At 44.7% G+C, this 25,809-nt stretch overlaps 1 protein-coding gene across 7 annotated transcripts in view; it reads left to right on the top strand.

Annotated features, from left to right (window-relative positions):
- The window catches only part of ACACA (acetyl-CoA carboxylase alpha), a 219,633-nt gene that overhangs the window by 84,478 nt on the left and 109,346 nt on the right, over positions 1–25,809 (top strand). For 5 of the 7 annotated variants that reach the window (XM_067472024.1, XM_067472022.1, XM_067472020.1 and 2 more), the window contains 4 exons: positions 622–735; positions 2,071–2,160; positions 2,258–2,376; positions 20,084–20,107. In XM_067472024.1, coding sequence (XP_067328125.1) covers positions 622–735; positions 2,071–2,160; positions 2,258–2,376; positions 20,084–20,107 — 347 coding nt within the window. The remainder of the gene's footprint in view (positions 1–621; positions 736–2,070; positions 2,161–2,257; positions 2,377–20,083; positions 20,108–25,809) is intronic. The other 2 variants (XM_067472023.1, XM_067472021.1) reach the window with 1 other exon arrangement.

Genomic DNA, 25,809 nt, shown 5'->3' with positions numbered 1-25,809 from the left:
AGTTACTGAACCTCTCAGCTGCAGATGTCTTGATCCTTCCTTCCTGTGGTTTGCATCCTGGTGTTCGATCCGCGTAGAGAGGAGTGTTTTGACTTCGGAAACGGTGCCCATCAAAGCGGGCCAGAATTTGGATGCCACTTTGATTCATTCCTTGGGCTTGTTTACCTTTGACTCTGTATGCTTTCGTTCCCTTTTGACTCACTGCTGCAGATTGTTTCCCCTCTTTCCAATTAATCGTCCCCTCTGCTGCTAAACATTGTAAAAAAATGTGTTGTCGGAGGTTTTCTGCCCAGAAGCATTTTCTCCTGACGTTTCGCCCACTTCTATGGCAGGCATCCTCACAGAGGGGTCTGCAGGAAACTAGGCAAATGGGGTTTATAGCGTTCCTTTGCTTATTGTGGGTGTTACCTTTCAGGATCACCAGCAAAAAATGAAAATATGCGAAGTAGGGACGCTGTATATGTAAATCGAGTTTCCAGGGTGAGGCAGAAGCGAGGAGAACTCTTTCTCCTCCTCCTTTTTCTTCTTTATAGCCTGCTTTTACTCTCCACAAGAAGATTCAAGAACATTCTTCGAAACGGATTCCAAATACCTCACTGTAACTTTGTCATGTCTGTCCAGGTCCTCATCGCTTCCCACTTGCCCTCGTACGAGCTGCGCCACAACCAGGTGGAGTCCATCTTCCTTTCGGCCATCGACATGTACGGGCATCAGTTCTGCATTGAAAACTTGCAGGTATGGATGCTCATAATATACTTTTATTTATTTACTTATTTACAGTATTTATATTTCACCCTTCTCACCCCGAAGAGGACTCTGAACGGATCACAGAACACACATGCGGAAAACATTTAGATAGAGGTATATATAGGTTTCCCATCATCAGCATCTTGGAGGCTATGCTCGGTTCCGGCCACAGGAGGGTGCTGTTGGTCTTCCTTCCCTGCCAAAGAACTTTGTAATAACAACAATAAACAGCAAACATACCGCAATAAATATTTTACATTAGTATTTATTGAAAAACCGCAAAAAGCGAACCGCGAAGTAGCAAGGGATTACTGTACTAGGTAGACAGAAGCTGCACTAAGGGCCAGGAGCTCACCATGACCCAGGCTTCAAACTGCTAACCTTTTGATTGGCAAAATGTATTGCAAGTGGCAGTTAACCTGCTGTGCTCAAGCCTGGCACTTTTTCAACTAGGAAGGATGTGAATAGTTTTCTAATTTCCAACAGTATAGATTTGGTACAAGAGGCAAAGTACGGGGAATTCTTGACAGCAGAAGGTGTCACCTCAACATCTTTAAACTTACTCGCCCAACGACGCACAGTACTCACATCAACACAATCACGATAAACAGCTTGCATTCTTTGGAGAATCTCCTTTGGGGTGACACCTTTTGCTGTTGAGAATTCAATGACTGCATGTTGCTTAGGTCGTATTGACCGACCGTCTGCGCAGGGTTCCATACTTTGCGCTTTAACAACACAACCATTAATGCTAAGGCTTCCTGCCAAAATGGAACTGTAGAGGAGAGTCTACTGAACAGGCCAGTACCTGTCTCATACCAGTACTGCCATCTGTTGAGGAATTAAGTCACATTGACTGACCATCTGCACAGGGTTCCATACTTCGCACTTTAACAACACAACCATTCAATGGTAAGGCCTCCCGCCAAAATGGAACTGTAGAGGAGAGTCTACTGAACAAGCCAGTACCTGCCACACACCAGTACTGCCCTCTGTTGAGGAGTTACGAAGGTGGAGGCATTACTTTTCATTCAACCCTTGTATAAAGCATCGAGATGAACTTTTTAAAGGACCAAATACATATTTTCCACCATAATTTGCAAATTAATTCGTTAAAAATTAGACAATGTGATTTTCTGGATGTGTTCCCTCATGTTGTCTCTCATAGTTGAGGTCTAGCTAGGATGCCACCTTTTTAAGTGGGAGAACTTGTACAATTGGTATCTGACTAAATACTTTCCCCCCCACTACCAGTTTTGAGAGAATCAACGAGAAAGTTGAGTCGTTGATCTCAGTGTCCGTTATCTCTTCCATCCCTTCTAGAAACTCATCCTTTCTGAGACGTCCATCTTTGACGTGCTTCCAAACTTCTTCTACCATAGCAACCAAGTTGTGAGGATGGCAGCTCTTGAGGTAGGTCTCCTCTCCTTGGAAAGAATGCGCTTCCCTTGGTTCTTTCCACATCTGTAGCGCTGGTTCATCCTTTTTACGTTCTGTGTTTCTGTCCCAGGTGTATGTTCGGAGAGCATACATCGCCTACGAGCTCAACAGCGTCCAGCACCGTCAGCTCAAGGACAACACTTGTGTGGTGGAATTCCAGTTCATGTTGCCGACGTCGCATCCAAACAGGTGATTTGGGTAGAGAAAGAAGCACCGTGGGTTGGTAGAAGGGAAATGTGGTTGGGGAAAAGAGAGACTTCCATATTGCCTGACCTGCTGCATTGTGGGGAATCGTGACTAATAGCATCACTCATTGGTTCACCTCTACATCAACAATGCATGTCAAGGCCAGAGAGTATGTTAGAGATCTCTATGGTTCAACAATCTCTTTCTTTCCTCGGTTTGTGATAGCAGCCAACCCATATGGGTGCAAGTAATGTATGTGTAAGCGCTTCTCCTTGATACAGTGGTTATTTAGATTGAAAACAAACAATTTAGGAGTCACGTTGGAGGCAAAAGACCACTAACACCCTCTGGGATTGTGGCAGGCATCTTGAGCATGTTTGTAAGCCTTCCTTTGCATATTTGAAGCCTAAGGGACTCCGTTGCCATAACAGGAAGTGACCAGAAGTAACTTCTGGATTGCGTCCAGAAGAACAAAAGATCTTTCCTACCCTGAAGAGGGAAACCCGTAACAATAATACCCTCCATACTTCCTGGAGAACACTTATAGGCATTTTGGGAAGGGGGGGGGGGAGGGATGAGGACAAAGCCACTTGTTTAGCCTTTATTTTGCGGTCAATGCTTTGTCCACCCCCAGTCTAGGCCGTTTCCTAGCCGGACCCTCCCTTCTCCAACTTACTATTATTATTACTATTATTATTATTATTATTATTATTATTAATTTCACTTTATTTACTATTGTTGTTTTTACATTTATTATTTTCCTCTATTGTTATTACATTTATTACTTTACTTTATTATTGTTACTACATTTATTATTTTATTCTATTTATTCTTATGGCATTTATTATTTTACTCTTTTATTGTTATTACATTTATTACTTTATTGTTGTTATTACAGTTATTATTTTACTCTATTATTGTATTTATTATTTTACTCTGTTATTATTACTTTTATTATTTTACTCTATTTATTATTACATGTATAATAATTTTGGCTTTAGGATCACTTCTTACACTGTGTGCAAGAAGAATGCTATTTTATTGATTTATTTATTTCCAGGAGCCCCCGGTGGCGCAGTGGTTAAACCCCTGTGCCGGCAGGACTGAAGACCGACAGGTCACAGGTTCGAATCCGGGGAGAGGCAGATGAGCTCCCTCTATTAGCTCCAGCTCCTCATGTGGGGACATGAGAGAAGCCTCCCACAAGGATGATAAAACATCAAAAATCATCCAGGCGTCCCCTGGGCAACGTCCTTGCAGACGGCCAATTCTCTCACAACAGGAGCAGTTTCTCCTGACACGACAAATAAATAAATAAATAAATATATTTCCAGTATTTCTACCCCGTCCCTTCTCAACCCCCTAAGGGGGACTCAGGACAGCTTACATTTGGCACAATTTGATGCCATCAAATCTAACAAAGCAATATAACAACAATTAAAACAATAAATAGAACATTAAAACAGTATTAGCCGCCATATCACCATTTCAGTCAAATTCCATATCCAAAGCGCTATTTATGCCTGGTCCCAGAACCACGACTTCAATTTCTTCCTAAAAGGCAGGAGGGATGAAGCCAATCTTACCTCGTTGGGAAGCGAGTTCCACAGGCGGGGGGCCACCGCCGAGAAGGCCCTGTCTCTCGTCCCCACCAGACGTATTTGTGACACTGGTGGGAGCGAGAGCAGGGCCTCCCCGGATGATCTTAAACTGCAAGGCGGGATGTAGTGGGAGATGTGTTCGGACAAGTAAGCTGGGCAAGAATCGTATAGAGCTTTATAGGTCAAAATTAGCACTTTGAGTTGAGTTCAGGAGTGGATCGGCAGCCAGTGGAGCTGACATAACAAGGGGGTGGTGGTAGAGTCCTCATCAATTTGGGGTGAAGATGGAAGCAATGTGTGTGTGTATCTATCTATATAAATAAAAATGTAATGCTAGTTTGTGGGATTAACACAATTCAAAAACCACTGTGCGAATTGACACCAAATTTGGACACAAGACACGTATCAGGCCAACGAGTGGCCATCACTCATAAAAACACTGAAAAATACAGTGGAAGAAACTTTAAAAGCCAAAAAATAAAAAAAATACATTACAACGCATGTGCGTAATGACATAAATACACATACACACACATATACACATATGTACACGCACAAAACACATATACACAGACTGGGCCACAGCAATGTGTGGCAGTAAATGGTTAGTATCTATATAAATAAAAATGTAATGTTCATTTGTGGGATTAACATAACTCAAAAACCATTGGATAAATTGACACAAAATATGGACACAATACAGCTATCAGGCCAACAAGTGACCATCACTCATCAAAACACTGAAAAACACTCTGGAAGTTACTTTAAAACCCACCCCCCCACCCCCAAAATACAACACATGCACAAAACCACATATATACACAAACACACATATACACAAATATATACATACACATATATGCATATATACACACACAAAACACATATACATAGACTGGGCCACAGCAATGCGTGGCAGGGGACGGCTAGTCTATATAAATAAAAATGTAATGTTAGTTTGTGGGATTAACATAACTCAAAAACCACTGGACAGATTGAGACAAAACTTGGATATAATGCATGTATCAGGCCAACGAGTGACCATCACTCATAAAAACACTGAAAAACACAGCAGAAGGGACTTAAAAAGCCGGAAAAAAATACATTACAACACATCCACAAAACCACATATATAAAGATATACACGTACAAAACACATATACACAGACTGGACAACATCAATGCGTGGCAGGGGATGGCTATTCTTTATAAATAAAAATGTAATGTAATGTTTGTTTGTAGGATTAACATAACTCAAAAAGCACTGGACGAATTGACACCAAATTTGGACACAACACACCTCTCAGGCCAACAAGTGACCATCACTCATAAAAACAATGCAAAATACAGTGGAAGGGACTTAAAAAGCCAATAAAGCAAAAAGACGCTACATCACATGCACAAAGTAGACTCCCCTGGCAAACCAGACACGCATCCCCTAGACCAGGCCCTTTAGGAGAGGAGGATGATCCAAATGCACTGCTTCCAAGATGCAAGCTTTCTTCTCCTTGGATCTCTTTGAGAGCATCCCAATCTCTGCATGTTTCCAATGTCCTATTCCTGGACTGCAACTCCCAGCAATCCTCCAGATAGAAAGATTAGATAGAGATAGATAGGTAGGTAGGTAGGTAGGTAGGTAGATCAGGAGGACTGCTGGGAGTTTTAGTCCAATAATATGTAGAGAAGGAAGAAAGGAGAGAAAGCAAAAGGGAAAGAAAAGAGGGAAAGGAAGGGAAGAGGAAGAGAAGGAGGGAAGGAGAGAAGGAAAGAAAAACGGGAAGGAAGGAGAGAAAGAGGGAGGGAAGGTTGGCCACAGCAATGCTTGGCAGGTACAGCTAATATATATAGATATAGATCTGTCGATGCTTGCAAATCAGGTGCTTGGCTCTGCAGAAAACTTGACCCAGAGGTTTGCAAGGAATGTTTAACTTGCTTGAATTATTATTCATTTGGTTGTTGTGAAAAGTTTGAGAGAAAGGGCTATTTTTTTTGGAAGGAAAATTTGATAGATTCTCAGGGAGAGGAAAAAAATGGTCTATTTGCCTTCTGAAACTGTTCTTGCTGATGGGGGCCACGGTAGCTCAGTGGGTTAAACCACCAGCTGCAGAAAATCCTGCCGACCAGAAGGTTGGAGGTTCAAAGTCGCGGGTCAGGGTGAGCTCCTGCTATCAGCCCTAGCTTCTGCCTACTTAGCACTATTTACAAAAACAAGGTTTCCATGGCATAAATAAAGTTCAGCCTTCACACTGGAGCTTCACACATGAGGCCTTCTCATACCAAGGCCTATCACACACACTGAGGCCTTCTCACACTGAGGGCTCTCTCAGATTCAGACCTTTTTTCCCACTGAGGGTTCTCTCAGACTGAGGGCGAACTTACACTGAGGCCTGTTTTCTCTTCCATTTGAGTCTTTTCTTTATAGCCAAATAATATGGTTGCACTATTTACAAGAAAAAGGTTTCCATAACACAAATAAAGTTCTTTATACTTCCTTCATTACTTCCACGCTGGGCTTCCTTCTCATGCAGATAAAAAGGAGCCTCTTCTCACATCTTACACAGGAGGTTCATACAGTAGCTTTTTACACATAGCAGCCTCAACACTGGAGCCCCCAGTGGCACAGGGGGTTAAACCCCTGTGCCGGCAGGACTGAAGACCGACAGGTCGCAGGTTCGAATCAGGGGAGAGCGTGGATGAGCTCCCTCTATCAGCTCCAGCTCCCCATTGCGGGGACATGAGAGAAGCCTCCCACAAGGATGACAAAACATCAAAACATCCGGGCGGCCCCTAGGCAACGTCCTTGCAGATGGCCAATTCTCTCACACCAGAAGCGACTTGCAGTTTCTCAAGTCGCTCCTGACACGACAAAACAAAAAAAACAAAACAAAACAAAACAAAAAACAAAAAAAACTGGAGCTTTATAATGAGACCTAAAACCTGGGGTTTCTTTCACCAAAGCTTCTCTCACCAGGCCTTCCCACACTGAGGCTTACTAACACTGGAGCATTCTCACACTGAGGTCTCTCTCAGACTGAGGGCAACTAACACTGAGGCCTACTAAGTTATAGGCACGCCTGCTTATATCAAAACATCCGGGCGTTCCCTGGGCAATGTCCTTGCAGACGGCCAATTCTCTCACACCAGAAGCGACTTGCAGTTTCTCAAGTTGCTCCTGACACGAAGAAAAAAACAACAACCAAAAAACAAAAAAAAACCTGGAGCTTTATACATGAGGCCTAAAACTTGGGGCTTCTTTCACCGAAGCTTCTCTCATCAGGCCTTCTCACACTGAGGCCTACTAACACTGGAGCATTCTCACACTGAGGTCTCTCTCAGGCTGAGGGCAACTAACACTGAGGCCTGCTAAGCTATAAGCACACCTGCTTATATAGAACTGCAGCTTTTGCTGAGTCAGTGTGTTGAGGAAATGTGACTTGCACAAGGTTTCAGACCTTGGCCAAGTCACGCTCTCTCAGCCTCAGAGGAAAGCAAAGCAAACTCCCTCTGAACTTTCCATCATAGGATTATTGCCATGAGTAAACAGTGATTTGAAGGCGCATAACAGTGACAGCACGATGAAGAAACTAGGCAGCGATTCCCGTATCCAGCCGCTGGGTGCCGCTCTTGATCCATAACCGTTGCGCTCTTTTTGTGGGGCTCTTTTCCTCCTCTTTTGTCTCCCAAGTATCCTTTGCCTTTTATTCCATCCTCTGCCTTTGCCGGCATTGGCCGACGAGGCCGGCCTCAGTTCATTGAGAATCCATCAGGACCTCTCATGAAACCCTCCTCCCCGCTCTTCAAAACCTGCTTTCCGTCCTCCAAGCCCAGCTGCACAAAGATCTCTCCGCAATGATATCAATGGGCCATTGAATGTGGTCTCATCTGTTCTTTCCATCTCGACAATATTTGCAAATAATTGCGTGCTGTTTTGGAAGGTCTGTTTGCTGGGCTTCTTTAAAAAATAATAATACCGATCTTGGATTCCTTCTTCAACCATCTCGGCGATTCATTCCTCTTCCAATTCCATTGATAGCTTCTCCCTTTCTGTCTTAATCCCCTCCATCGTCGCTTGGTGAATCTGGCCGGGCAAAACTAAGTTGGAGAATTGGCACAGATTGGCCATTGCTGAGATAGGCCGGATCCAGCTTTACTAATGTGGATGAAAGGACGCAAAGATTGAAATACGTGAACAGCAGTGAGAAATTTCTAAACAAGGGCAGGATTTAATCAAGGCAGTGTTTCATGCATTCTTTATTTGTGTAATGAAAAACAAAGTTCAGCCTTCACACATGAGGCCTTCTCATACTGAGGGTATCTCACACACTGAGGCCTTCTCACACTGAGACCTTTAATCAGTGTTTCATACTGTCTTTATCTGTGTCATGAAAAACAAAGTTCAGTCTTCACACATGAGGCCTTCTCATACTGAGGCCTATCTCACACACTGAGGACTTCTCACACTGAGGGCTCTCTCAGAATCGGGCAAAGCTAAGTTGGAGACTTGGCACAGATTGGCCATTGCTGAGATAGGCTGGATCCAGCTTTACTAATGTGGATGAAAGGACGCAAAGATTGAAATACGTGAACATCAGTGAGAAATTTCTAAACAAGGGCAGGATTTAATCAAGGCAGTGTTTCATGCTGTCTTTATTTGTGTAATGAAAAACAAAGTTCAGCCTTCACATATGAGGCCTTCTCGTACTGAGGCCTATCTCACACACTGAGGTCTTCTCACACTGAGACCTTTAATCAGTGTTTCATACTGTCTTTATCTGTGTCATGAAAAACAAAGTTCAGTCTTCACACATGATGCCTTCTCATACTGAGGCCTATCTCACACACTGAGGCCTTCTCACACTGAGGGCTCTCTCAGAATCGGGCAAAGCTAAGTTGGAGACTTGGCACAGATTGGCCATTGCTGAGATAGGCTGGATCCAGCTTTACTAATGTGGATGAAAGGACGCAAAGATTGAAATAGGTGAACAGCAGTGAGAAATTTCTAAACAAGGGCAGGATTTGATCAAGGCAGTGTTTCATGCTGTATTTATTTCTGTAATGAAAAACAAAGTTCAGCCTTCACACATGAGGCCTTCTCGTACTGAGGCCTATCTCACACACTGAGGCCTTCTCACACTGAGGCCTTTTTCCCACTGAGGCCTTCTCACACTGAGGGCTTTCTCAGACTCGGGCAAAGCTAAATTGGAGAATTGGCACAGATTGGCCATTGCTGAGATAGGCCGGATCCAGCTTTACTAATGTGGATGAAATGACGCAAAGAGTAAAATACATGAACAGCAGTGAGAAATTTCTAAACAAGGACAGGATTTAATCAAGGCAGTGTTTCATGTTGTCTTTATTTATGTCATTAAAAAAAAAATTCAGCCTTCACACATGAGGCCTTCTCATACTGAGGCCTGTCTCACACACTGAGGCCTTTTTCCCACTGAGGCCTTCTCACACTGAGGGCTCTCTCAGACTCGGGCAAAGCTAAGTTGGAGAATTGGCACAGATTGGCCAGTGCTGAGATAGGCCGGATCCAGCTTTACTAATGTGGATGAAAGGACGCAAAGATTGAAATACGTGAACAGCAGTGAGAAATTTCTAAACAAGGGCAGGATTTGATCAAGGCAGCGTTTCATGCTGTCTTTAATTGTGTCATGAAAAACAAAGTTCAAAAATATTTATTTGAAGTAAAATAAATACATTATTGTCAGAAGAGATCTTGGAGCTGACTAGCCTACTAAGTCTCATCTAAGAAAGGTAAAAGGGTAAAAAGTTCGAAAATCCATGCAGCTACATTTTGCCTAAAGAGACAGGCAAAATGAGCATCCTCACTGGAAGGAAGGCAGAAGAGACAAAGGCAGCGAGCGGTCACATGGCCAGCCCAGGGCAATAAAAAATATTTATTTATTTATTTACTTTACTCACAGCGGTTCACAAGGCAAAAAATACAGCAAAATTCAACATCAATATAAAACAGTTAGTAACCTAATCTAATACACAATTAATACATAATTACTATAGTAACCATTCCTAAGCATCTCATCACTAAAAACATGATCCAGGTTCGTCGTCCATTGTTCCATTCCTATGTCGTTACCAGTCTTTGCAGCAATCATTCAAACGCCTGCGCAAATAGCCAGGTCTTTACTCTTTTGCGGAAAACCATCAGAGATGGTGCCAATCTGATGTCCGTGGGAAGGGCGTTCCACAGCCGGGGAGCCACCACCGAGAAGGCCCTGTCTCTCGTCCCCGCCAGCCGTGCTTGTGAAGCTGGCGGGATCGAGAGCAGGGCCTCCCCGGAAGATCTCAAAGTCCTGGTGGGTTCATAGGCCGAGATGCGGTCGGATAGGTAGCTTGGGCCGGAACCGTTTAGGGCTTTAAAGTTCAACGCCAGCACTTTGAATTGAGCCCGGTAGCAAATCGGTAGCCAGTGGAGTTGGCACAACAGGGGGGTTGTATGCTCCCTGCGTCCTGCTCCTGTTAGAATCATGGCTGCCGAAAGTTGGACTAGTTGAAGCTTCCGAGCTGTCTTCAAAGGCAACCCCACGTAGAGAGCGTTGCAGTAGTCTATACGGGATGTAACCAGAGCGTGGACTACCGTGGCCAAGTCAGACTTCCCAAGGTACGGGCGCAGCTGGCGCACGAGCCTAAGCTGTGCAAATGCTCCCCTGGTCACCGCCGAGACCTGGGGTTCCAGGCTCAGCGATGAGTCCAGGATCACACCCAAGCTGCGAACCTGCGCCTTCAAGGGAAGTGCGACCCCATCCAACACAGGCTGTAACCCTATACCCTGTTCGGCCTTGCGACTGACCAGGAGTACCTCTGTCTTGTCTGGATTCAATTTCAATTTGTTCGCCCTCATCCAGACCGTCACAGCGGCCAGGCACCGGTTCGGGACCTCGACAGCCTCCTTAGTAGCAGGTGGAAAGGAGTGACAGAGTTGGACATCATCTGCGTACAGATGGCACTGTACCCCGAAACTCCAGATGATCTTTACAGAGATAACTTTACAAAGAGCTTCTATTGCTACATCTTCAAAGGGGGGGGAGAGAAAGTGGCTGGCAAAAGGAGGAATGATAAAGCCCTTTTGGGAAACATGCATAGGAATGTGGGGAAAGGAATCCCCCAGCTTAACCCTATCTCTAGTCTAGCTACTCATTGAGGACTGGAGACTTGATGATGCAAGAGACTTGTGCAGTCCAGGGATGAAACCCAACAGACACCACCGAAGGGGCCTGAAAAGAGGATAGGATAGAGAGAAGGTCCTCGACAGATTATTCTGGTTCATCAATGGAGACACAATCCTTCAAATAACCTGGACCCAAACCATATATGCATCATATAATTTGAATACAGTGTTCCCTCACTGTATGTTCCGTTCCAAGACCACCTGCAAAAAGTGAAAATCCACGAAGTAGGGACGCTTATATATGTATATCAAGTTCCGATGATGAGACAAAAGCAAGGAAGGCATCGTGCACTTTTTTTTTTTTTTTTGCTAGCTATCTCTGCTTTGCTTTGCAATCTCTCTTGATTGACGAGGGGGAGGGTGAGACCCCCTTCCACACTCAATCGTTGCCAGGAGGTGGCAATGGCAACCATTCATAAACTGGGAGGCAAAAACCTGCGAAACAGCAAGTCCGCGAAAAGTGAACCACGAAGTAGCGAGGGAATACTATAGTTCCCAAACTGTAGTCCTCTGGGTGTTGTGGACTTCAGAAGCCAAATTCCCTGGAAGACCACAGTTTGGGAAATATTGGGTTGGATCACTGGCTCCCAACCTTGTCAGTAAAATTCGGCCTCAGAGCAACTTCTAGGAGGCTCACAATGAAAGCAAAGTGCGCAGTCTTCAATCAACTTCAAAGCCTTGAAGTGGCACATTTTATGTAGTTACTTTCTAACAGCTACAGAAATAACAAACATAACAGCCTTCCTAACAGCCTTTTGGGGTTGGAGCTGTTTTTGTTGCTGTGTTTTTTGGCGTTTTTCTGAGTGATGGTTACAACATCTGTTATAGAACTCCAATATGCTGATGACAACATTGTCTGTGCACATTCAGAAGGAGACCTTTAAACCACTCTAAACTTTGGAAGAGAAATCACATAGGCATCTTGCTTCTTCTCCAGCATGGCTAGAAGAGGACGCCCAGCAGTCTATTATCTCAAATCCACGTCACTGGAATGTGTGACGTATACAGGAAAAGCTCACAGTTCACTATCTAGGTAGTAAATCACTCTATGCCTTTAATTCTTGCATAGCATTACACACTCAGAGTTTTGCTTTCACACCAGTAAAAACACTAGTACTGACAAACCAGTGGTCCACAAAAACTAAAATATGGTCCTTGGCCTTGCCGTTACTACACCGTTGAGCAACTGGTCTTGCAAAACCCTCTTATAGTGAGTGAGCAGACTACTGGATGGGCATATGTTCTGTATCAGGAACTAGAGCTGATGGGGTCTATCCAGTGCAACTTTCTGAGGCAACAACCCAAATAACCAAACCAAATCTAAAGTTGACAAACAACCAATTCGTAACCCTTTTGGTACTCATGTTGGAGAGTGGTCCCTGGTCAAAAAAAGGTTGGGAACCACTGTACTATAGTCCCTGTTAGGTCTCCTACTCGAGCATTGTGTTCGGTTACTCGTTTTTGGAAGGATATAGAAAAGTTGGAGCAGGTTCGGAAAACAAGGAGGATGATAAGAGGGATAAAAAACAAAAGAAATGAGGGAAGGTTGAGCTGGAGCAGTGCCAGTCATCAGTAGCTCATCAACTGGCGTTGTGGTTCGTAACCCTTTTGGTACTAATATTGGAGAGTGGTCCCTGGTCAGAAAAAGGTTGGGAACCACTGAACTACAGGGTTAGTCAAAATGCATACATAGGCCAATAAGCCATTCAATTGAATGGCTTATTGGCCTATGCATTTTGACTAACCCTGTATATTATCTGCTAGGTCTCATACTCGAGCATTGTGTTCGGTTATTCATTATTTGAAGGATATAGAGAAGTTGGTGCAGGTTTGGAGAACAGTGAGGATGATTAGATGGATAAAAAACAAAAGAAAGGAGAGAAGGTTGAGCTGGAGCAGTGCCAGTTGTCAGGAGCTCATCGACTGGCATTGTGGTTCATAATATTTTTGGTACTAATGTTGGAGAGTGGTCCCTGATCAAAAGAAAGGTTGGGAGCCACTGTACTGTATTCTCTGTTAGGCCTCATACTCAAGCATTGTGTTCGGTTACTCGTTTTTGGAAAGATATAGAGAAGTTGGAGCAGGTTCGGAGAACAGTGAGGATGATAAGAGGGATAAAAAACAAAAGAAGTGAGGGAAGGTTGAGCTAGAGCAGTGCCAGTCATCGGTAGCTCATCGAATGGCATTGTGGTTCATAACACTTTTGTTACTAATGTTGGAGAGTGGTCCCTGGTCAAAAAAAGGTTGAGAACCATTGTACTATATTCTCTGTTAGGCCTCATACTCGAGCATTGTGTTCAGTTACTCATTTTTTGAAGGCTATAGAGAAGTTGGAGCAGGTTCGGAGAACAATGAGGATGATAAGAGGCATAAAAAACAAAAGAAAGGAGAGAAGGTTGAGCTGGAGCAGCGCCAGTCGTCAGTAGCTCATCAACTGGTGTTGTGGTTCGTAACCCTTTTGGTAGTAATATTGGAGAGTAGTCCCTGGTCAGAAAAAGGTCGGGAACCACTGTACTATATTCTCTGTTAGGCCTCATACTCAAGCATTGTTTTCAGTTAGTCGTTTTTGAAAGGACGTAGAGAAGTTGGAGCAGGTTCAGAGAACAGTGAGGATGATAAGAGGGATAAAAAACAAAAGACGTTTGTGCCTGGATTTAGAGAAGTTGGAGCAGGTTCGGAGAACAATGAGGATAATAAGAGGAATAAAAAACAAAAGAAGTGAGGGACGGTTGAGCTGGAGCAGTGCCAGTCGTCAGTAGCACATCAACTGGCGTTGTGGTTCGTAACCCTTTTGGTACTAATATTGGAGAGTGGTCCCTGGTCAGAAAAAGGTTGGGAACCACTGTACTATATTCTCTGTTAGGCCTCATACTCAAGCATTGTGTTCGGTTGGTTGTTTTTGGAAGGACATAGAGAAGTTGGAGCAGGTTCAGAGAACAATGAGGATGATAAGAGGCATAAAAAACAAAAGAAGGGAGGGAAGGTTGAGCTGGAGCAGTGCCAGTCGTAAGTAGCTCATCAACTAGCTTTGTGGTTCGTAAGCCTTTTGGTACTAATCTTGGAGAGTGGTCCCTGGTCAGAAAAAGGTTGAGAACCACTGTACTATATTCTCTGTTAGGCCTCATACTCAAGCATTGTGTTCGGTTACTCGTTTTTGGAAGGTTATAGAGAAGTTGGAGCAGATTTGGAGAACAGTGAGGATGATAAGAGGCATAAAAAACAAAAGAAAGGAGGGAAGGTTGAGCTGGAGCAGTGCCAGTCGTCAGTAGCTCATCGACTGGCATTATGGTGAAGGTTAAAGATGAGTGGCCTCATTCTGTTTCCCTCCAAGTGCAAAGTTTGGTCCTTGCAGGACCAATTTTCTCAGGGGATGTTGGTATCCATTGGCTTCCAGTGGGAAGTCAGTGGAAGCAAATGAGCAGTGCCAGTTGTCAGTAGCTCATCGACTGACATTATGGTGAAGGTTAGAGATGAGCATCCTCATTCTGTTTCTCTCCAAGTGCAAGGTTCGCGCTGTAGTAGGGTTATCCAGAAAGTAAGGCACATAGCTCTTGAAGGGAATTTTCTCAGGAGATGTTGGTATCACTGCCGCATAATGGGAATCAAATAGAAGCAAACGAGCTGTGCCAGTTGTCAGCAGCTCATCGACTGACATTATGGTGAAGGTTAGAGATGAGCGTCCTCATTCTGTTTCTCTCCAAGTTCGAAGTTCGCGTTGTACTAGGGTTATCCAGAAAGTAAGTTTCCAAGGCACATAGCTCTTAAAGGGAATTTTCTCAGGGGATGTTGGTATCCATTGGCTTCCAGTGGGAAGTCAGTGGAAGCAAATGAGCAGTGCCAGTTGTCAGTAGCTCATCGACTGACATTATGGTGAAGGTTAGAGATGAGCATCCTCATTCTGTTTCTCTCCAAGTGCAAGGTTCGCGCTGTAGTAGGGTTATCCAGAAAGTAAGGCACATAGCTCTTGAAGGGAATTTTCTCAGGAGATGTTGGTATCACTGCCGCATAATGGGAATCAAATAGAAGCAAACGAGCTGTGCCAGTTGTCAGCAGCTCATCGACTGACATTATGGTGAAGGTTAGAGATGAGCGTCCTCATTCTGTTTCTCTCCAAGTTCGAAGTTCGCGTTGTACTAGGGTTATCCAGAAAGTAAGTTTCCAAGGCACATAGCTCTTAAAGGGAATTTTCTCAGGGGATGTTGGTATCACTGCCGCGTAGTGGGAAGCCAGTAGAAGCAAACGAGCAGTGCCAGTTGTCAGTAGCTCATCAACTGACATTATGGTGAAGGTTAGAGATGAGCATCCTCATTCTGTTTCTCTCCAAGTGCAAAGTTTCCGTGAGGGAAGGTTGAGTTAGAGCAGTGCCAGTCGTCAGTAGTTCATCAACTGGCATGGTTCGTAACTCTTTTGGTACTCATGTTGGAGAGTGGTCCTGGGTCAAAAAAAAAAAGGTTGGGAACCACTGGGTTAGATTATGCTTTGGGTGGAAATTTTGGCTCACTTTCGGTCCAGAGTAGATGAGGATATAGCTTGTATTGCAATGAAATGAGTCGAAAGCATCCTCAGCCCGTATGTGAGTCTCCCTGTCACTCCGCCGGGGATCTGTGCATAAGATTCAAATGCCTGGTGCAATAGAGTCATCTCAGCGGGCGTGGGTTGTTAGCCAAGCATCAATCACCCGGCTCTTCATAGGAAGTCAGCCTCAGTGCCTGGTGGTTTTTGAACCCCACGAAAACCTGGAGGGAGGAGTGGGAACGTATCATTAGGACCCTCTTGGGGTCCTTGCAGGGCCAGAACACGGACCGATCGAGGGCGGCAACTGCTTCCCGGACACCTGTCAATCCCCATTGTTTTGTGCGGCGGGTTTGATGCTAATGGAGCCGCAGGTAGCGGCAATTTGCCTGCCTTTGCCCCATGTAAAAGAGGGCAGGATCCTCCAGCGGGGCAAAGAAAGGGAGAGATTTGAAAGGGGGCAGCCGGCGGAAGGGAGCCGGGATAATGGGATGCAAATTGGATGGAGGCGGCGTGCCAGATTCCATTGGGGATAGATTTCAAAATAGACATTTTTCCTGGCATTTGTACACCCCGGATACTAGGAGAGGGTTTTGTGGGGGATTTGTGGGAAGAGAACTCCCCAAAGTGGCCTTGAACAGAACTCCTCATCTGCTTAGCTTTTCCAAAAATGTTTCTGTTTATCACCTGGAGACAAGGTTGGGTTTCATATATTTTCCCTATGAAGGAAAAATAATGATTACTGAGAGTTGCTGTGGGTTTTCTGGGCTGTATGGCCATGTTCCAGAAGCATTTTCTCCTGACATTTCACCCACATCTATGACTGGCATCCTCAGAAGTTGTGAGGTCTGTTGGATACGAGGAAAGGGAGGTTTATATATCAGTGGAATGATGTCCAGGGTGGGAGAAAGAACTCTTGGAGGTAGGTGTGAATGTTGCTATTGGCCAGCTTGATTACCATCCCAACAAAGGACGCCCCCAGGCAGAGAGCAGGCAGACATTGGTGCTGGTTTATATATCTGTGGAATGATGTCCAGGATGGCAGAAAGAACTCTTGTCTGTTGGAGGTAGGTGTGAATGTTGCTATTGGCCAGCTTGATTACCATCCCAACAAAGGATGCCCCCAGGCAGAGAATAGCCAGGCATTGGAGCTGGTTTATATATCTGGAATGATGTCCAAGGTGGGAGAAAGGACTCTTTTGTCTGTTGGAGGCAAGTGTGAATGTTGCTATTGGCCAGCTTGATTACCAGCCCAACAAAGGATGCCCCCAGGCAGAGAGCAGCCAGACATTGGTGCTGGTTTATATATCTGTGGAATGATGTCCAAGGTGGCAGAAAGAACTCTTGTCTGTTGGAGGCAAGTGAGAATGGGTTGTTGTTACAAGGAGAAGGAAGAGAGGGAAGGGCTTCTGTATATAAAGGTAAAGGTTTCCCCTTGACATTAAGACTGGGGGTTCGTGCTCATCTCCAATTCTAAACCAAAGAACCAGCGTTGTCCATAGACACCTTCAAGGTCATGTGGCCATGGGCATGACTGCATGGAACACCGTTACCTTCCCGCAGAAGCTGTACCTATTGATTTACCAACATTTGCATATTTTCAAACTGCTAGGTTGGCAGGAGCTGGGGCTAATAGCAGAAGCTCACCCCGCTCCCCGAATTTGAACCACCAACCTCTGAGGATGCCTGCCATAGATGCAGGTGAAATGTCAGGAGAGAATGCCTCTAGAACATGGCCATATAGCCCAAAAAAACCTACAACAACCCAATATTTTTTTTTTGTCGTGTCAGGAGCGACTTGAGAAACTGCAATAATAATAATAAACCCAATAATAGTAATAATAATAATAATAATACTGTGTTCCCTCACTACTTTGCGGTTCACTTTTTGTGGACTCGCTGTTTCGTGGGTTTTTGCCTCCAACAATGGAGTGTGGAAGGGGGTTTCGCAGCCAATTAAAAGAGATTACAAAGCAAAGCAGAGATAGCTAGCAAATAAATAAACAAATCTCTCCTCGCTTCTGCCTCACCCTTGGAACGTGATATACATATATAACGTCCCTACTTCACGGATTTTCACTTTTCGCGGTGGTCCTGGAACATAACACCCAAAATAAGTGAGGGAATACTGTATATACAAACCCCACTTGCCTAGTGTCCAACAGGCTTCACAACCGCTGAGGATGCCTGCCACAGATGAGGGCAAAATGTCAGGAGAGAATGCTTCTGGAACATGGCCAGACGGCCCGGAAGACTCACAGCAACCCACTTTATTTCAACCGTATTATGGATTGGGATGAAGCAATGGGGGATGTTATCAAGGTGGCAATGGAGGTCTGCCCTGTCCTTTGGGACCCCATTTATTCTAACTCCCCTTCGGGAAAGTGCCTGAACCCCAGAATAGTTCCCCGAGGGCATCAATTCCCATGATGCATCACTTTGCCTTGGCTTCCGCTTATCACAGCGCTACTATGGGTGCACCTGCTAGGCGAATGGTTCCAAAAACAACCTGATTTCTGCATGCGCGAGTGATATGTCTCAAACATATTTGGTGATCACATGGAGAAGAAGGGCAGCACTCTGAATCGCTTATTTCCCCCCTTTTTTGTTTTGTCTTTGGTGCTGTTTCGGGTGAACTAAGAATGGGAAATATGGCTTTTTTTGGGTGGGGGAGTGAATAGTTTTTGATTTCCCCAACAAAAGATTTGGAAAGAAGGGGGGTCGGCTTGTTTTGTATTCCTATTTTGGTCCCGGAGGAGTCCCAGACAAAAGAGGACTTCCAAACCAAAGGAGGTGGTGTAGAAAATTGCACTCGCCTTTGCAAAGTCAGTCAGTGAAGGTCTCGGCATAGAGGTCTGCTGGAAATAAGGCAAGGGGAGTGTATATATATGGTGGGAGAACGAACTCTTGTCTGCTTAAGGCAAGTGTGAATGTTGCAATATTGTACCTTGATCTGCATTGAATGGCCTTGCAGCTGCAAAGTCAATCAGTGAGAGTCTGTTGAAATAAGGCAAGGAGAGTGTATATGTATCTGTGGAATGATGTCTCTTGTCTGCTTGAGGCAAGTGTGAATGTTTCAACAGGGCAGCTTGATTCGCATTGAATGGCCTTGCAGCTGCAAAGTCAATCAGTGAGGGCATGTCAGAAATAAGGCAAGGGGAGTGTATATGTATCTGTGGAATGATGTCCAGGGTGGGAGAAAGACCTCTTGTTTGCTTGAGGCAAGTGTGAATGTTTCAGTAGGGCACCTTGATCCGCATTGAATGTCCTTGCAGCTGCAAAGTCAGTCGGTGAGTGTCTGTCGGACATAAAACAAGGGGAGTGTATACGTATCTGTGAAATCATGTCCAGGGTGGGACAAAGAACTCTTGTCTGCTTGAGGCAATTGTGAATGTTGCAGTAGGGCACCTTGATTTGCACTGAATGGTCTTACAGCTGCAAAGCCAATCAGTAAGGGTCTCTGCAGAGAGGTCTATTGGAAACTCTAAAATCAGGACAGTAAATAAAAAAGCACCTAGAAAAGAAGGGAATTCCAGGCAGAAAACAATCAGGGCCAAGTAACACCTCCCAACAAAGGATTCCCCCAGGCAGGAAGCAGCCAGGCTTTGAAGCTGCAAGGCTATACAGTGCTAACCGAGGTGGCCAATGGCAACATTCACACTGGTTTAAAACAGGCAAGAGTTCTTCCTCCCACCGTGGACATTATTCCATAGATAGATAAGATAGATAGATAGATAGATAGATAGATAGATAGATAGAGAGATAGATAAGATAGATAATAAGATAGATAGATAGATAGATAGATAGATAGATAGATAGATAGATAGAGAGATAGATAGATAGAGAGATAGATAGATCCTCCACTTGCCTGGTTTCCAACACTCCTCAACCTCTGCCATAGATGTGGGCAGAACGTCAGGAGAGAATGCTTCTGGAACATGGCCATACAGCCTGAAAAACTCACAACAACCCAGTGATTCCGGCCATGAAAGCCTCCGACAACACAATTGAATGCTTTCTTTGTCTAGTGTGTGGCCCTGATCCAAAGTACGTCAGGCGCATTAATTGCACCAAAATTAATGAGCTGCAGTCTGAACCAAACTTTTGATGGGCTTGGTAGGCAAACCGCACCTCTTGTTTCCTTTGAGACGAGGAGCGGTTTTCTGCATCACCTCTTTGGCCTGGATTCCTCTTCTTTTGTGGCTCCGGATAGGCCACAATCCTTGATTTTGGGCCGGAAAAGGGAGACCTCCAAATGTTGGGCCTCCTGCAAACACAACCTCGTGCCTTCTCCTCCATTCACCGGCTTGGAACGGTTCAGATTTGCAACGATTGATTGATTGATTGATTTGAATGACGGCTTGCACTAACCAATCTGTAACTAACTGTGATTGTTTAATTGCAGAGGGAACATACCCACGCTCAACAGGTACAGTAATTCTCCGTTTTAGATCTGAGAAAAAGAGAAATAGCTGTTAGTTGGATGTGTAGCTCTAACCTATTTTTTTATGTCTGGTTTGCCTTTTAACGTTTCCATTGCCTTGTGCTCACTTTGCAGTTCAACAGCTCTTTGTTTTGAGGTGTGCGTTTGCGCATGATCTTTTTCCCGAACCTCCGTTTACGTTTCCCCTTTCCCCGAACCTACACTTACGTTTTCCCTTACCCCGAACCTATGTTTACGTTTCCCCTTTCCTCTACGTTTACGTTTCCCCTTTCCTTGAACCTACGTTTACCTTTCCCTGAACCTACGTTTACATTTCCCCTTTCCCCGAACCTACATTTTTCGTTTCCCCTTTCCCCGAACCTACGTTTACGTTTCCCCTTTCCCTGAACGTACGTTTACATTTCCCTGAACCTACGTTTACGTTTCCCCTTTCCCTGAACCTACGTTTACATTTCCCCTTTCCCCGAACCTACATTTTTCGTTTCCCCTTTCCCTGAACGTACGTTTACATTTCCCCGAACCTACGTTTTTCGTTTCCCCGAACTTACGTTTACATTTACCTTTTTCCCGAACCTATGTTTACGTTTCTCCTTTCCCCGAACCTACATTTATGTTTCTCCTTTCCCCGAACCTACACTTACTTTTCCCCTTTCCCCAAACCTACGCTTGTGTTTCCCCTTTCCCCGAACCTATCTTTACGTTTCTCCTTTCCCCGAACCAACGTTTACGTTTCCCCTTTCCCCAAACCTACGTTTACGTTTCCCTTTTTCCCCTAACCTATGTTAACATTTCCTTTTTCCCCGAACCTACATTTCCGTTTCCCATTTCCTCTAACATATGTTTATGTTTCCCTTTTCCCCTAACCTACGTTTACGTTTCCCCTTTCCCCGAACCTATGTTTACGTTTCCACTTTCCTCGAACCTACGTTTACGTTTCCCCTTTCTCCGAACCTACGTTTACGTTTCCCCTTCCTCCGAACCTACATTTACGTTTCCCCTTTCCCCGAACCTACGTTTACATTTCCCCTTTCCTCGAACCTACGTTTACGTTTCCCCTTTGCCCGAACCTACGTTTACGTTTCCCCTTTCCCCGAACCTATGTTTACGTTTCCCCTTTCCCCTAACATGTTTACGTTTCCCTTTTCCCCGAACCTCCGTTTACGTTTCCCCTTTCCTCTACGTTTATGTTTTCACGTTTCCCCTTTCCCCAAACCTCCGTTTACGTTTCCCCTTTCCTCTACGTTTATGTTTCCCCTTTCCCCGAACCTACGTTTACATTTCCCCTTTCCTCGAACCTACGTTTACATTTCCCCTTTGCCCGAACCTACGTTTACGTTTCTCTTTTCCCCGAACCTACGTTTACGTTTCTCCTTTCCCCGAACCCATGTTTACGTTTCCCCTTTCTCCAAACCTACATTCGTTTCTCCTTTCCCCTAACATAAGTTTGCGTTTCCCCTTTCCCCGAACCCATGTTTACGTTTCCCCTTTCCCCAAACCTACGTTTACGTTTCTCCTTTCCCTGAACCTATGTTTACATTTCCTCTTTCCGCTTCTGTTTCCTTTTCCTTCCTTCCCGAACGGCAGCCTTTGCATGCTGCAGAAATAGTAATCTAACCCCATGTGCTTCCAGGCTTCGCTTTCTTGCTTTGGGAAGTCCTTCCAGGTCTCGGGAGCCAAAGACGTCTTTCCTTTGCCTTTTTCTGGCGGTTGCCTTTGTCAAGATGGCTGCCACCCTCCAATAGGAATTCGTAGCAGAACGGACATCTCACTCCAAGCTGGAGATGCTCACACGGGTCTTTCGAGCTTCCTGGGCCATTGCTTGTATTATGCATGCTTGAATGTCAAATTTTCCAGCTCAGGGAGTCTGAACGGATGGAACGGAGTCCCTGTCCTCTGCCTCCTCCACCTTGGAGTCTACCTTGGGAGGAATATTGTGTCCTTTTTTCGTTTATCTTGTAAACAAAATCCTTTGGTCACTTTAGTTGAGCAGCAACTTTTAGAAAGCACTCCATGCGCAGTCTAGCCTTTGTGCTTCCTGACCCGCCTATGCTGCAAGTCCACGCAATAAACGCCTCCGGAGCCACATCTGGAGTTGTGGTAGCACAGTAGGCCGCACTTCATGACCAGCATATACGAGAGTTGAATGAAAAGTAATGCCTCCACCTTCGTAACTCCTCAACAGATGGCAATACTGGTATGCAGCAGGTACTGGCTTGCTCAATAGACTCTCCTCTACAGTTCCATTTTAGTGTGATAATAACAATAATAAAGTAAAGTACTAAATGTAATAATAATAATATAAAGCAAAATAATAAATGTAATACGAAGGTTGAATGAAAAGTAATGCCTCCACCTTCGTAACTCCTCAACAGATGGCAGTACTGTTATGCAGCAGGTACTGGCTTGTTCAGTAGACTCTCCTCTACAGTTCCATTTTAGTGTGATAATAACAATAATAAAGTAAAATAGTAAATGTAATAATAATAATAATAATATAAAGCAAAAAATAAATGTAATATGAGGGTTGAATGAAAAGTAATGCCTCCACCTTCATAACTCCTCAACAGATCTCAGTACTGGTATGCAGCAGGTACTGACTTGTTCAGTAGACTCTCCTCTACAGTTCCATTTTGGTGGGAAGCGTTAGCATTGAACAGTTGTGCTGTTAAAGTGCGAAGTATGGAACCCTGCGCAGATGGTCAATCAATGCGACTTAACCAATGTGCAGTCATTGAATTCTTGATAGCAGGTGTCACCCCAAATAGCATCAGAGCTATTTATGGTGATTGTGTTGATGTGAGTACTGTGTGTCGTTGGGTGAGTAAGTTTAAAGATGTTGAGGTGACATCTTCTGCTGTCAAGAATTCAATGACTGAACGTTGCTTAAGTCACATTGACTGACCGTCTGCGCAGGGTTCCAACACAACTGTTCAATGCTAAGGCTTCCCTCCAAAATGGAACTGTAGAAGAGAGTCCACTGAACAAGCCAGTACCTTCCGCATACCAGTCCTGCCATCTGTTGAGGAATTAAGTCGCATTGACCGACCATCTGCGCAGGGTTCCATACTTCGCACTTTAACAACACAACTGTTCAATGCTAAGACTTCCCACCAAAATGGAACTGTAGAGGAGAGTCTACTGAACAAGCCAGTACCTGCCACATTCCAGTACTGCCATCTGTTGAGGAGTTACGAAGGTGGAGGCATTAGTTTTCATTCAACCCTTGTATAAGATTTGAGACCAAAATGATAAATTTTGCAATGACCTGTGAGTAAGTCAAGGATCATTCCACAGAGAAGGGGAAAGAGATGCTTCCTTTTCATCGATCCATAGATTAGTCGGCCCAAGTTTTGAGGGTCACCCAAAAATTTCCCAATTTATATGCGGTGGTGCAGCGAATTAAACCACTAAGCTGCAGAACTTGCTGACCGGAAGGTTGGCGGTTTGAATTCGGGGAAGAGGGTGAGCTCCCGCTGTTAGCCCCAGCTCCTGCCAACCTAGCAGTTTGAAAACATGCACATGCGAGTAGATCAATAGGAAGCTAACGGTGCTCCATGCCATGCACATTACCTTGGAGGTGTCTATGGACAATGCCGGCTCTTTGGTTTAGAAATGGAGATGAGCACACACACACACACACCCAGACTTAATGTCAAGGGGAAACCTTTACCTTTATATACAGAAGCCCTTCCTCTTTCTTGGACAGAGCAAATGTGTGTCAGTCTGCAGGTTGTGTAGACGTGAGTTCAATCACACCCACCGGCCATATGTCAAAAAACAGATGTGTTAACAAGGAGCCGGATGGTGTTTCCCCCCTGTGCCGAATGCTCCCCGGCAGCCATTTTTGGCACTTGTTTGTGTTCTTGAGAGTCAGGGAACTGACAAGATGTCATTCCGCTTAAGAGGAACACCTCTGGCTTCTTGTTTTTCCCATTTGAAACCATGGCTCGGTGGAATAGGGGGAGTCGTTCCAATTATAAGAAGTACGTTTTGGCTCCCGTTCCGTATTGCAGCGCCCATAAAAGCGCCTTCTGCAGTCCTTTCCACCTCTAATGGAGCTGTTTATGCATCTCATTGGGAGCCCTAATCCGGGAAGTCACTGAATATCATTGAAGTGGGTTGCTGTGAGTTTTTCGGGCTGTTCCAGAAGCATTCTCTCCTGACATTTCACCCACATCTATGTCTTCCGAGGTTGTGAGGTCTTTTGGAAACTAGGCAAGTGAGGTTTATATATAAGTGGAACTCTTGTCTGCTTGAATGTTGCAATTGCTATCTTGATTAGCATCGAATGGCCTTGGCTGATTGCTGCCTGGGGGGAATCCTTTGTTGGGAGGTGTTAGCTGTCCCTGATTGATTCTTATCTGGAATCCCCCTGCTTTTTGATTGTTGCTCTTTATTTACTGACCTGATTTTAGAGTTTCCTACAGATCTCTATGTGGAGACCCTCACTGGTTGACTTTGCAGCTGCAAGGCCATTCTATGGGCATCCTTTGTTGGGAAGTGTTACCTGTCCCTGATTGATTCTTGTCTGAGATACCCTTGCTTTTTGATTGTTGTTCTTTATTTACTGACCTGATTTTAGAGTTTCCTACAGACCTCTATGTAGAGACCCTCACTGGTTGACTTTGCAGCTGCAAGGCCATTAAATAGGAATCCTTTGTTGGGAGGTGTTAGCTTCTTGTCTGGGATCCCCCTGCTTTTTGAGTGTTTCTCTTTACTTACTTTCCTATTTTAGAGTTTCCAACAGACCTCTATGCAGAGACCCTCACTGGTTGACTTTGCAGCTGCAAGGCCATTAAATAGGAATCCTTTGTTGGGAGGTGTTAGCTTCTTGTCTGGGATCCCCCTGCTTTTTGAGTGTTTCTCTTTACTTACTTTCCTATTTTAGAGTTTCCAACAGACCTCTATGCAGAGACCCTCACTGGTTGACTTTGCAGCTGCAAGGCCATTAAATAGGAATCCTTTGTTGGGAGGTGTTAGCTTCTTGTCTGGGATCCCCCTGCTTTTTGAGTGTTGCTCTTTATTTATTGCCCTGATTTTAGAGTTTCCAACAGACCTCTATGCAGAGACCCTCACTGATTGGCTTTGAAGCTGCAAAGCCATTCAGTACTAACCAATGCGTCTCAAGGTGCCCTATTGTAACATTCACACTTGCCTCAAGCAGACAAGAGTTCTTTCTCCCACCCTGGACATTATTCCACAGATATATAAACTCCACTTGCCTAATTTCCAACAAATCTCTATGCAGGTACCCTCAATGATTGACTTTGCAGCTGCAAGGCCATTCAATGCTAATCAAGCGGGCCAGTGGCAACATTCACTCTTGCCTCAAGCAGACAAGAGTTCTTTCTCCCACCCTGGACATCATTGCACAAATATATAAACCACACTTCCCTAGTTTCCAACAACCTCACAGCCTTGCAGCTTCAAGGCCTGGCTGATTCTTGCTTGGGGGAATCCTTTGTTGGGAGGTGATTAGCTGTCCCTGATTATTTCTTATCTGGAATTCCCACTTGCCTAGTTTCCAACAGACCTCACAACCTCTGAGGATGCCTGCCATAGATGTAGGTGAAACGTCAGGAGAGCATGCTTCTGGAACATGGCTAGACAGCCTGGAAAACTCACAGCAACCCGGTGATTCCGGCCATGAAAGCTTTCATTAAAGTGCATTGTGGCTTTCAGGTTGC

The sequence above is a fragment of the Anolis sagrei genome, chromosome 11 (assembly GCF_037176765.1).
Source record: "Anolis sagrei isolate rAnoSag1 chromosome 11, rAnoSag1.mat, whole genome shotgun sequence".
NCBI lineage: Eukaryota > Metazoa > Chordata > Lepidosauria > Squamata > Dactyloidae > Anolis > Anolis sagrei.
Note: the sequence above shows the minus strand (reverse complement) of the source record. Positions and strands in the feature narration are given on the sequence as shown.